We start from the raw sequence: 13,647 nt of genomic DNA on the forward strand, positions 1-13,647 counted from the left end.
ACTTATCTAGCCAGCAGTTAGCTTCCAGAGATGTGTCAAAACAGCACTTAAGTGTTGATTTGTAGGCAGGTCTCGTAGCGCAGATCCCAGTATAATTCTTGTAATATACACAGGATGTTCATTTGGTAGAAACTTGGTCAGCAGCATATCAGTGGGGCAGGGTTAGGCTCAGCATGATTTCCCCTTCCTCAGCCACATGGGCTGAGGGAGGATGAACAGCACTCCTTGATGCAGTCAGTCCTACAGCCAGTCAGAGCAAGAAACTAGTCCACATTTCAAGCAGGACCCACAGTCTCTACTTTCTTCAGTTTGAGCTACTGTATGGATGTTCTTTCTTTGTTCTCTGGCTGTTTAGTTCTGACTTCCCCTCCCATGTTCCCCTTACAGTCCATTTGCTTCTAGATTCATTTCTCCTGCCTTCCTTGCTCCTATCCATCCTTTCTTCTTTCCCTCCATCCTCTTCAGTGTGTCTCATCCGTTCAATCATTTTCATATGCCAGTCATAAATTGACACAGCTGCCTGGCTCCCAGGAGGGAGTGAGGAGCATCTCCCGGGCTTCTTGCCCTCACTCCTGACCAGGAAAGCGGGAGAGGCATTCTCCAAGAGAGTGAGGGGCAGCTGGGCTCTAACTTCCCAGCTTTTTTGTCAACTTCAGAGCTCTTGCCGTGAAATTGGCAAGACAGCCAACAGACAATGTAAGAAACTGCAGCGTCTACACAGATGCTATGTCGCCCTAACTACCCCAACATAAGCCTTACGCCTCTCCTGGAGGTAGAGTTGTTATTTTGGTGTAGTGAGGCTCTTGCATCGGTGGGAGGAAGGCTGTAGTGTAGACACTTACGTAATAAGGTCAGCGTAAGCTGCCTTGCGTCAATCTAATTGTGTAGTGTAGATCAGTTCTTAAAACTGATAAAGTACCTTTGTTGACAATCTCAGCAGAAGGGCCAAGGACTGAATGGGTATGGACAGACTGAACTATCATCTTGCTCCCACACGTGGTACCTCTGTTTTGTGGTGTAAAATACATGCTTAGGCACTATGGGGAAACTTGAAGTGTTGTTGACAGTGCTGTATGTGTTCTGTGGATGAATAAAAGAATCAGTAACTTGGCATGTCAGTCTGTTCACCAGTCCCATTTCTCCTCTCTTCTCCCCCACAAAACCCCCTAAACTAAAATACCCAATGGGAAATATGCAGGAAAAATTCAAACTGTACCTAGTCCTTCATTTTTTTTTGTTTTTGTTTTGAAGTGTGGGAAAGCTTTGCATTGTATATCAGTTTTCTGTTGCCCTCTTGACACAAGAGAGGCTTTGCTAGTGAGAAACAAAAGGCTTTTAGTTGTATGCTTTTCCCCCCTTTCTATGTAGTGAAGTGGCTGTGTGAAAACCACATTAGAATTTTTAATTGAGGAAAAACCTTCTATAGAACTTCCCCACTAAGAGAATAAACTTTTTAGTTCTTTTAATTGGGGTGGGGGGGAAATATCAGCTGTCAGAAATGATTGTGAGCGTTCATTTTGTTTTGTTCTGGAACTCGTTAGAATTTTTACACAGTGAGGTGTTCTGTATCTTACTAATTTTAGATGTATATCATTCCAGGGAATTATTGCTCTTTTACGAAACATCTTTTAAACTTTTTTCTTTTTTCTTTTTAGAGTTTTGACCCCAAACAGTAGTTTTCAAGACATTTGGATGCTCTATAACTTCCTAATCAGTAATGAGGTATGAAATTTATCTTTTTGAAAATCTTTAATGGAAATGTATAATAAAGATGAATCATAGAACTGGAAGGGACCTCGAGAGGTCATCTAGACCAGTCCCCTGCAGTCAAGGCAGGACTAAGTATTATCTAGACCATCCCTGACAGGTGTTTGTCCAGCCTGCTCTTAAAAATCCCCAAATGTCGTACTACAGGCAAATGTAGTGAGTTGCCTAACCAGTAGAGCTACCATTCATGGTCCAATTGAGCTAGAATTGTGAAATTTGGTATTGTTGGCCGTTATTGGTCATAAAGTCTAAGGGGGGAAAATGTGAACTGTTTCTTTCAATCAGAGGTCACTGGATTTTCTAATGGAACTCCAACCATTCAGGTACCCTGTTCAAGCTGCAGCCTTGAAATTTAGGATACTGGTTTATTATAAACTCATTACAGGGAAGTTTTTAAAATTAATAGTCACCAAAATATCACCAGTCTAATAATTTACAATAATACTAACTTAATCCGTTAGGCAGTCATTTTGGGGCCTGCAGCCTTCAATTTAGAGAAATTAAGGTAATCTGAGATCACCAGTTGTATTTATAGGACTTCAGTTAAAAAGTGTTTCTTTGAAAGTGAGTGCCTGTATGGGTAGCCACTGCCACATGAACGATGGCTTGTGCACTAGTTAACATGAACAACAGTATTCTTAAAAACCGCATTAACACAACATACTAAGAAATCAAACTATATCTTGTTAGAATATATATGAATATATACACTATGCAAGGAATAAAATATTTCAGGAACAAATTGACAATCCAGCAAAACATGTCTGTATAAAATTGGAAAGGATGTTGTGACTACCGCTGAGGATGCAGAGTTGGGAGATCTGGGTTCTATTCCTGACTCTTCCATGGAAATGGGCTGTGAAACCTTGAGTGAGGCTCAACATGTGTGCTCATTTTCCCCATTAGTAAAATGATAGTCACCTTCTATGTTTGTTTCAGTCACTTTCCTGATGATGTATTGCATGGTGGGTTTTTTTTGTTTTGTTTGTTTGGTTTTTTTTTGGTCTAAGTTCCTAACTTCTAAATTGTAGATTTTAGATAACTTTTAACTCCTTATTTTGAAGTTGAAGTACATCACATGTGGAAATATCAAAACTTAGAAATATATTTTCACACAGAGTACAAATAATTTACATAAGATTTGTAATGAAATTACTTAGTTACTTTGAAAAACTTAACTAACTCTAAGGATGACATTCAGTTCTATCATTGGAATCAACAGTTATCTTACTTTTGGTTGTGTTGCTCATTCTAATAGAGCCAACATTCAAGATAAAATGAGTTATTTTTAAAGACTTGTCATAACAGCACCCAATTGGCAACTAAATTTAAGGAATCGGTGTACATTACCTGTTTTGCTGCTAGTTCTCCAGGGTTATACAGTGGGTGATGCTATAGGTATATTTGTAATCTCTTCAGGGCTGCTGCCCTGTCCGTGTGTTTTGTACAGTTCTTAGCACAGTTGGGTTCCAGTCTTGATTAGCATCTCTAAGACATACTAGAATATAAATAATAATCCTCTCCACAACCACATGGGTCAGTTGTTACAGAAAGATGACCCCTAAACGACAACTGTCCCTATTGTAACTAGGTCGCTCATGTCCATTATTTGAATTTTTTTTTCCCTTTTAAAAGTGTGGACCCAAAACAGCAACCTAAGGACCCAAACAGAGAAACAAGTATGTGGAATTGCAGTGTTTGGAATGTTTATATGAAACCTGAAATTCAGAACTTTGTTTATATAGGTCTCTTTTTTATTTTATTTTTTAAAAAATCTGCCTCTAGGAGCCACTTCAACATCCTTAAAAATCCTGTTACAAAGCAGACAACAGTGTCTCTCCTATCCTGTTAAACTTGTAAAATAGAAAATATTGTTCTGTTGATAACAGATCAGAGACACTATCGGACACTTGGAATTTGAAATAAAAGACTAATGGATCCATATCGGTATGGACATTCAAAAATATGTATTCCATATGTGGAATATAGGCATTTTATTACAGGATGTATTGCTATTTTCACGTCCACTGTGTATGCTTAGTATATTTGTTTATGGATTTCAGAGCTCAGAATTCTATAAATCTTTTGCTATGGAATTGGGGGAATGATTCTTTCTGTACTAGAGAGTTATCTGGAAGCTGCTATAAAAATGCTATTAAATAAAATCAAGATGATACTTACACTGTTAACTCCAGATTGTTTTGCCCTATTATTCTGAATAGGGAGTACTTGATCTGTACTATATAGTCTGATTTCAATTCTTTTCCCATTGTCTAGACTTGAGATCGTTCCAGTTAAGTGTGTAAATGTTAGGTCCAATGTATGTTATGTCAGCCATGTGATTTTAATTACTGTGATCCTAAGTAACTCTCCCTCCTTCATCTTAGATAAATACCAGCATAAAATTTACTGCTGAGGAACTCTATGAGTGTGTTTCACAGGAAGTGTATAGGTAAGTCAGTTATTGATTGATTACATCTACTGGATTTCTTGAAACAGTTGTAGCACTATATTTTGTTAAGCTTTACTTTATGGTACTTGGAGATTTTTTCTAAGAGAAAATAACCATTATCCCCCTACTATACAAAATAGTTCTTAAGATTTATTGAGGGAGCTGATCTGTTGTTTGCTTCCAACTTAATGTTTTTGATCCACTATATGTTTGAGTTTTCTTAAGGATTTGTCTACATGCTGCATTAGTCTGCACTAAAGGGGTGTATATTCTAATATGCCAGGCACTAACTGGCACGTATGGGCACTAACTGGCACACTCTAAATGTCTCCTAGTGCGTATTAATGTAGGCCCTGGAAACAGGACACTAAAGTACACTAAGTGACTTTGAGTGTGCCAGCAGGGTTCATATAGGCCAGTGAGTGAATGACATGCTAGGGCACACTAGAATTTCACATATTTTAGCACCGACTAATGCACGTGTAGACCAGCCCTAAATCTGGAATAAACTCAGTCCAGAGAAGTAGGTTCTTAGAAGTAAACAAACTTAATATAGAAACTTTTGTTTTTGTTTTTGTTGTTTTTTTAAAAATTAAATTTTACAAACATTTAGGGATAAAGGTCACTGGTGTCTAAAGCTTTGCCTACACTAGAATTTTGAGCTGCATTTGGCATGGACATCAAACACTGTTCTTCCCCTACACCTGCTAGTTGCAGACTTTGTCCTGGTGGTGTGGACAGGGCTAACAAAGCTCAACACCTGCTAACTTAGGTGAGAACAAGAAGTCTACCATGCTTCATGTTTGTGCACTCACCTAAGGTAATGTGCACATTATTTTGGGGGAGAATACTTGGTAAAACAAAACCCTATCCACAGTCATGTTGAGAATCATGCTCTGACAGCCATTTATGAACTTAGGCCCTGATTCAGCAAAGGACTTAAGCATGTGTTTTAAATTGATGTCAGTGGAACGTAAGTACATGAATAAATGCGTTGCTGAATTGGGAACATAGTTCTAACTGTCACAAATAGAGCCATGGTGTGGCCTATCACAGGCAGAAGGCTTGATTGTTAAAGTATTGATTACGGAGGCTTGATTGTTAAAGTATTCTTGATCTTAAACCAAATGGAGATACTGCCTCAAATTACTTAATTTCCAGTCTTTCTCGATGTGTTTCTTTACATTTGGATCCGAGCAACTGGAAATGTTTAGCGTGTGTGCGTGTGTGTGTGTGTGTGTGTGTGAGAAGAAATGTTAGAGACAACAAGAAAGGGTTCTTCAAATACGTCAGCCAAAAAAGAAAGATCAAGGATGGTGTGGGTCCATTGCTCAATGGAGAAGGTAAGTTGGTAACAGAAGATGATAGGAAGGCGGAGCTGCTCAATCCCTATTTTGCTTCAGTCTTTGCTAGTTATCTGGTCACATATTGTTTTTTGGGAGAAGTTACCATAGACAATAAAGGAGAAGGGATGCAGATCGGGATAAGTAAAAAAAAAAAAAAAAAAAAAAAAAACTCAGATTTTTCTGACCAATTTTAATGGGGTCGAATGCTATTCACCTGAGGTTATGGAAGGAATTAGCTGAAGAAATCTTGGAGCCGCTGGCTATAATATTTATAAACTCATGCATGACAGGAGAGGCAAAGACACTTCTGAGTCAGGAATGGTGATCTTTAACTTGTACACCCAGAGCCTATTTTTAGTATCTTCTGTGCATCTCCTTTGTCCTTTCCCCTTTTTTTCACAAGTAGAAAAGGGATGTATTTGAGTTTCCTGACATCAGTAGTATGTTCTGAGCTGTGATGATGACAAAACAACGTGCTATAAAAATGCTAATGCTATCAAGCTCCCTCTTGCAGTAAGGAGATGTAGAAACAATCCCTGATGGCCCATTGAGAATTAGATATAGCTACTATAAATCCATCGTCCCAGATGGAACTCGTATCATATTGCACTATTTCTTTATCATAAGAGAGCCTGGATGTTAAATCTTGTCTAGCTATTAATCAATTGGCACTACAATATCTTAGGCAGGATTTTAATTAAGTTGGAAGGAAATTAAATATTTGTGTTTTGAGTTGCAGATATTTTCCTGAGTTTGTATCTAAGGAATATCTTGGACTGTATTGTCAAAATGATTCTAATTGCTTTCCAAGTTCATAATTTGTATTGGTATTGCTCACTAGCTAACTTTGTAAATAGACCTGCCCCATGTCATTAGTATGTTGTTGTGTTATTGGCTAGATAAGTGGAGGAAAATGTCTGTAAGGCTGTCTTCACTTACAGCATCATGTCGAGTATGTACACTGCATGCATCCCCCCCATTCAATCATCAATTCACATTTGAATGATTTTGCTTTCATAAATGGGATTTTCCATTCCTCTAGTTCTTGGGCAGATGACCAAATTTATTTTATTGGTTAGAACAAAAACTATAAAGTAAGAATGCTTGGATTTCAGGTATGGGAACACTTCTTTTTTTTTTTTTTTTTTGCTTCCATTTGCTGGATTGTTAATGTACTTTTTTAATAAAATAAAATTCTAACCTATGAGGTGATCAATAAAGCGGGAGAAAATACTAACAGAAAACCTAGCCAGTGGGCTGTATTGACATGTAATATTGAAGAGAAATAATGTGTGTGTAAACTATGCAGCACCTGGTTTGAAGTGTTATTTAAGGGAACAGACCTGTAGAGTGCTTATGTGAGTAGGCTGTTTAATGTCCCCAAGTCCTCTGTGATAAAATATTTTAGTAGATCCATTTAAAATGTTTCTTGGTAAAAAATAAATGTTCAAAATGGCTGGGGGGGAGGTGAGGGGTGAGGAAATCGCTGAGATTGCATTTTTAACCAGCTTTAGATCCTTAATGTTCAGATTGTTATTGCCTAACAAAACTCTAAATGCAAAATAAGGTATAGTTGAAGATACAGTAAAAATGCACCCTTGCCTGGAGCAGATAACTGAATTTCTCAAGTAATTTATCATTTTAGTCTTGGATCTGCAACTGACTCAATTGCTGTTTCTTCAGGCTGCATGAAAGCATTTAGTTTAAACTTGCAGCTCAAAGTAAAGGCTTGATCCTACAACTCTTACTTGCATTAGTAGTCAATACTTGTGCAAATTATTTCTATTTACTTCCAGGCACCCACTGATTCCAGTGAGTGTGAGTACTCATGTGAATAAGGGTTATTGGACCAGGCTCTATGTTCAATATCTGTGATCCTATTTGATCTCGACAGAGTTAGCCAAAACTGTTTTCACTTCACAACACACACCACTCATTAAAAAGCACAAGCAAGCATCAGCAATATGGGTTGTGTTGGAGGAAACTTGTGCTGTAACTGAAATGCCTAGCTACACAGAAAGAGGAGCTACAAAGTGGACAAAATAAACTGGTGTGATACCACTGCTTAATTTAAAACTTGCTGTGAATGAAGAAGCTTAACCGATAAAGACCCTAGAGGGTCTGTCTCTTACTCTTTACCCAGGCAAATGCCCACTGCATTCATTGTTTCAAGCACTGCATTAACTTAATCCTACTGTAATATTTGCATAGGCATTTGCCTCATTTGTCCCAAAATGAATAATTATAACCTGTGTTTAATTATTTTAAAGGTCAGAGATTAATGATCTCCAGTGTTTTTATGTTGCTGCCTTGCACGCACAATGCTTAATTCAAGCAGACAGGTATTTTTGGCACTTGGCAAAGCCAACATGCTCTGTTAATGCTTCCTGTTCTTGCAATGAGGTAGGAAAGAGCAAAGAGCCACTGGCATTTTCAGAACAATGGTCAGGTGTAGATGTAAAATGGAAAAAGATATATTTCTGCTATGCAGCCTTTAATGTGCTGTGATTATGTATTGGGTATTATAGAAGTGTGCGGGAATGATTGTGAAAGTAACTGTTTGCAAAACAAAATTTTTCCTACTGCTCTTCTCTGCTCCTCTGTGTCTTATCTACTGATAAAATTGAGTTTTGTTACCTTGGATAATGCAGAGGTAACATAGCAGCCAAGTTCTGCTTCTGGAATCTTTATTGTAACTATATGGTATGAGGTAGAAATGTATTCTCCAGCACTGGAAAACTGTATTTGGGATTTGAAAAGCAGTTAGAACAATCTTGTTTTGACTGATACTTTAGCAGATTTGGGCGCTCGAATGTAAAACCCATAATCCCTTAAATCCTTACTCATACAGATAGTCCCAATTAAATCAGTGGGCCTACTCGTGTGATTCTTTGCCCTGGACATGAGTCATTAACAAAATATAAATATGGACTCCATAGATGTCACTATCATTAACTTTTTCTATCAAAACCATGCTTTTGCCCTTTGTACTTGATTGATTGTTGCATGACTTACTGTTTCTGTTTTATATCTAATAATTTTATTTATTTATTTATTTGATGGCTAGTAATTGGGGCCATTAGAATTTTGTGCTATATTGTGCTAGCAAGAATCTTTCAGAGTAGTGATATACAGGCTTTTAATGATTATGTAATCAGTCGGATGTTGGCTGTGGAATTCCATAGTTTTGGCCATGTCTAGATCTCTGGCTAGGCAGACAGCTTGTAACAATTACGTATGCAATAAATTTGTGTGTTAAAGGTGCCTTACAATAGCCTCCTTTGCATAGTAAAGTGAAATAAAATGCATCCTTAAAAAAAAAAAAAGGGGGGGGGGCAAAAACAACCTCCATCCCCAAGATTCTCTTGTGACAAAGTAATGGATGCTCAGGATATTTAGTTATTCAATTACTGCAGTGACTGAATCCAAATGTACAAGTATTAGTTAGACTGTCTCCAAAGGCTATCTTTCCTTCATTAATGATATTTGAAATGTATATACTGCCATTATTACCAAACTGATTGCTCCATTTATAAACCAGTGAGAACTTCATCCACTGACAGCAGTGGAGCCACTTCTGGCATGACACTAAGTGACCATTATTTAAATAGCTGTAAAATATCAATTCACAAACAGATGAAAGGAATGTATTTCTGTAGCTAGAAAAAGTCTCAATAGCTGAGCAAAGTGTTGATAGGAAATAAAAACCTAACCGTTCAAATACAAACGGGGTCTTGACTGAATGGTAGGACTAGCAATAGTTTTGGACCATCTCAGCATTACTTGTGACAGTTTGACTTTTTGCCAGACTGTTTCCGCTCTGCTTTTCAGAGGCATTACATATCTGTGCATTAGAACAGTGGTCTCGAAAGTGGGGTGAGCAAGACCATCCCTGGGGGTGCGCGGCAGGAGGCGTGCCGCCCAAGGAGCGCTGCTGGCACAGCGGTTGCAGCGCTCCCGCACCTTTGATTCTTTGGCGGCATCTCTTCTTCTTCCCTTTTTTTTTTTTTTTTTTTTTTTTTTTTTTTTTTGCACTTCCCTAGAGCTGGCCTGGGGGTACGCGATCCAAAAAGTTTGGAGACCACTGCATTAGAACCCCTTGGCATCAAGAACATACTGCTGAAATCCTTACTTGGGCAAAATGCACACTAAATTCATATCAAGCGTTGCCTGGATAGACGGTGGTATTGGGACTGAAATGCCAATAGGTGTTAGATTTTTAATGCTGCACATAATTGCAATGGATGTAGATCTAACAGATTCAGTGCCAACTGCAACATACTTCATGATAAAACGTCTATTGTAAATTGTTTTGTCCAACTATTATTACTTAATTTTTTTTTCAACGCTATGACAAAGCCAGTGTAATAAGTCAAAATAGCTTCATGGACAACAGCCAGAGCAACTGAGACTTACTTAAAGGTAGGGGCGGCGACTGTATGCTGTGTTGCAGGGTGGTTACCACAGAGATATTTGTATAGAATTTCTATGTGGCTCCGTCATTTTAGAAGATTTATAGTAATTAATAAATATGCTGGAGGGTAGGGATAGGATACAGAGGGACCTAGACAAATTAGAGGATTGGGCCAAAAGAAATCTGATGAGGTTCAACAAGGACAAGTGCAGAGTCCTGCACTTAGGACGGAAGAATCCCATGCTCCGTTACAGACTAGGGACCGAAAGGCTCGGCAGCAGTTCTGCAGAAAAGGACCTAGGGGTTACAGTGGATGAGAAGCTGGATATGAGTCAACAGTGTGCCCTTGTTGCCAAGAAGGCCAATGGCATTTTGGGCTGTATAAGTAGAAGCATTGCCTGCCTACTGTGTCCAGTTTTGGGCTCCACACAAGAAGGAGGATGTGGAAAAATTGGAAAACGTCCAACGGAGGGCAACAAAAATGATTAGGGAACAGGAACAACATGACTTATGAGGGGAGGCTGAGGGAACTGGGATTGTTTAGTCAGCGGAAGAGTAGAATGAGGGGGGATTTGATAGCTGCTTTCAACTACCTGAAAGGGGGTTCCAAAGAGGATGGATCTAGACTGTTCTTAGTGGTAGCAGATGACAGAACAAGGTGTAATGGTCTCTAGTTGCAGTGGGGGAGGTTTAGGTTAGATATTAGGAAAAACTTTTTCACTAGGAGGGTGGTGAAACACTGGAATGCGTTACCTAGGGAGGTGGTGGAATCTCCTTCCTTAGAAGTTTTTAGAGTCAGGCTTGACAGAGCCCTGGCTGGGATGATTTAGTTGGGGATTGGCCCTGCTTTGAGCAGGGGGTTGGACAAGATGACCTCCAGAGGTCCCTTCCAACCCTGATATTCTATGATTATCTCTAGTTCTCTTTGTAGCCTAGTCTTTTTAAATTATGCATCTGCCATCTAGGTAATTGTAACTTCCTCTGCCCATATGCATTTTAAGACTTGCAAAAATTGGTTCCATGAGTTGTCTGTGAGCATTGACATTCCCAGTTAGAATGGAGCAAGTAATTCATAAGGAATGTTGTTCAACAAATATATTTATATTTGTCTGTTCACATATTCTGTTGAGAAGTTACAATCTGCTCAAAATTATTTGCTGAGTTACTTCTTCAAACAATTCTTGGTCTGTAACTCAATTGTGGCAATTTGTTACAAGTATGAGCTGTTTTGACTGGATACAAAGGACCTATAATGTGCTCCTGTTCCCAGTTGGCTCAGTATCTTAGTATCCCCTTGCGCAGGGCAAATTCTCACTAGCATGAACTTAAAATCTGTGAGAATCAGTAATAGCTTGTTACTGTTAGCTATTTCTATGGATATTCCTGCTGGTAAATGTGATAAGATTATTTTAATTTGCTTTGAGTCTTAATTCTTCCAGTAGTGCAGCATAATACATTTTTGAATATACTGTGGGTTTTTTGTTTCAGTATTTGCCAGCTTTAATGGTGACGTGAAGCCAAAACAGAATGAGATCTACCACTTAATACCAACACAAGATCAAGTTAGAAAGAAAACTTAAGACATACTGATATCAGATCTAGCAAAATAGCTAGCTTCCTTAGGAAAGGTTTAGCTGTTCGAATGAAGTTTAAAAGAGCATCTCTGTGCAGTTTTGTGAAACCCCAGGGGAGGGGGAAGCAGGGGCTACCTCAGTAAAAATTATGAAACTCGTTGACTTTTTTTTTTTTACAGCCACATCAAATGTGTATTCAGACTCTCTCTTCCTCTCTCTCTTTTTTTTAACAAAAATTGGAAATCAGGCAATTTGGAAGGTGGCTTTATTTATTCTCTCCTCTAAAAATGTATTACCTTTCTCAGACAAGGGGTCTACTCATAGTTTGAACAGCGTGTGTGTGTGTGTGTGTGTGTGTGTGTGTGTGTGTGTGTGTGCACGCATGCAATGGATACCATTTTAAATTAAAACTCAGCAGTTGCCACTCTGCATACTCAGCGTGTTGTTTAAAATAGAAGTTACTCTGATTGCTGCAGGTATCTGGGTAATGGTTAGGGTTTGATACCCATTGGAGCAGATCCTCAACTGCTGTAAACTGACAATAGAACTTCTACAATTTTCACCAGTTGACTATCTGCCTCATTGTATGTATTGCTTGTGTACAGTGTTAAGGAGGTGGTATAACAGGGTTCTCTTTCATCTACATGAGCTACAATTTAAAAAAACAAAAAAAAAAGTGAAACAAAACAAATTTTGAACGATCATTGGTTAACACTAAAATCGGTCCTGTGTTCAGAAACACAGTACAAGTCATACAGTACCTGTACTCTGAATGAGCAGTATTAAGCCATGTCTAAACTAAATGCTAATGATTGTACTAACAGAATCCCATGAAAGTTTAAATGCCTAATTTGAGAAAATACACACTCCACTTATTTTATTTTCTAGACTGAGAGGGCAAAATAAGGTCACAGATTTGTCTGTAGCATCAGTGCAACAGGACAGCTTCTAGCTCCAGTAGTTCTAGTGCAGCGGTTCTCAAACTGTGAGTTGGGACCCCAAAGTGGGTCATGATCACCTTTTGAATGGCGTCACCAGGTCTGGCTTAGACTTGCTGGGGGCTGAAGCCCAAGGGCTTCAGTCCTGTAAGACAGGGCTCAGGTTACAGGCCCCTTGCCTGGGGCTGAAGCTCCCGAGCTTCAGCTTTGGCTCCCCAGAGCGGAGAGGATCAGATTTTGCCCCCCCCCCCCCCCGGCAGTGGGCCTTGAGCAGGTTCAGGCTTCAGTTCCCCCTCCCTGGGGTTGTGAAGTAATTTTTGTTAGAAGGGGGGTGTCACGGTGTAATGAAGTTTGAGAACCCTTGCTCTAATGAATAGGCAGCTAAGTTCCACTGTATGCTCTTTTGCTGCAGTTGAGCATCAGGGACAAGAATGATCAACTTTTATAAACTTTCCAATTATCTCAGATGAGGTTACCATAAAAACTGAGATGTTTACTGTAGGAAAACACAGCAAATAGGATCTAATTCGTTAAGGTACCGTGCCTAATTTCATGCGTACAAGTAGTCTCAGTGAAGTCTGATACTGCTCACATACTTAAGCCGTTAATTTTAAATTCCTTGTGGAAATGGGGCTGTTATGAGGCAATCTTAGGAAAAATTGAAAAGAGAATCAAAAGTAAAGGAAAAGGTGACTTGTGGAATTTACATGAATTGTTTTAATTCAAAAACAGCTTCAGTGGAAAAGAGCTTTTAAAATCAAATATGTAGTTTCAATTGCATACATTTGGCAACTTTATTCCATGTACATGACTGTCTAGGTAAATGTTAAGTCCATAAATATGGTGATAGTGATTTCTGTTCTTGCAGCATGCAGCTGGGGATAGGAATATTTAGCTTATTTTGAAACTCACTAATATTACTACTTGAAAGATTGACAATATGTAGATAAAGGATGGCACTTTTGGCAGATGTCAAGCGTCTTCCGCTCCCACTGTTCAGAAAGATTGGGTGCACAGCCTCTCTGAAAATACCATGTTACTTTTAAAAATTAAAACACTTTGGATAACAATATGCAGCTTTGCTCTCGAAATAGACATTTTATAAGTTATTGACTGCTGACAGATTGGTTTAATATAAATCTTTTCTTTTCCTTCT

General features: G+C 38.7%; 1 protein-coding gene across 6 annotated transcripts in view; it reads left to right on the forward strand.

Moving 5' to 3' along the window:
* The window catches only part of SWT1 (SWT1 RNA endoribonuclease homolog), a 78,752-nt gene that overhangs the window by 64,885 nt on the left and 220 nt on the right, over window positions 1–13,647 (forward strand). For 4 of the 6 annotated variants that reach the window (XM_038414934.2, XM_038414936.2, XM_043490650.1 and 1 more), the window contains 2 exons: window positions 1,656–1,722; window positions 4,155–4,219. In XM_038414934.2, coding sequence (XP_038270862.1) covers window positions 1,656–1,722; window positions 4,155–4,219 — 132 coding nt within the window. Of the gene's footprint in view, window positions 1–1,655; window positions 1,723–4,154; window positions 4,220–5,390; window positions 5,449–5,470; window positions 5,563–13,647 lie in introns of those variants that run through there. The other 2 variants (XM_043490647.1, XM_043490648.1) reach the window with 2 other exon arrangements.

Source organism: Dermochelys coriacea, chromosome 8, assembly GCF_009764565.3.
Source record: "Dermochelys coriacea isolate rDerCor1 chromosome 8, rDerCor1.pri.v4, whole genome shotgun sequence".
Taxonomy (NCBI): domain Eukaryota; kingdom Metazoa; phylum Chordata; order Testudines; family Dermochelyidae; genus Dermochelys; species Dermochelys coriacea.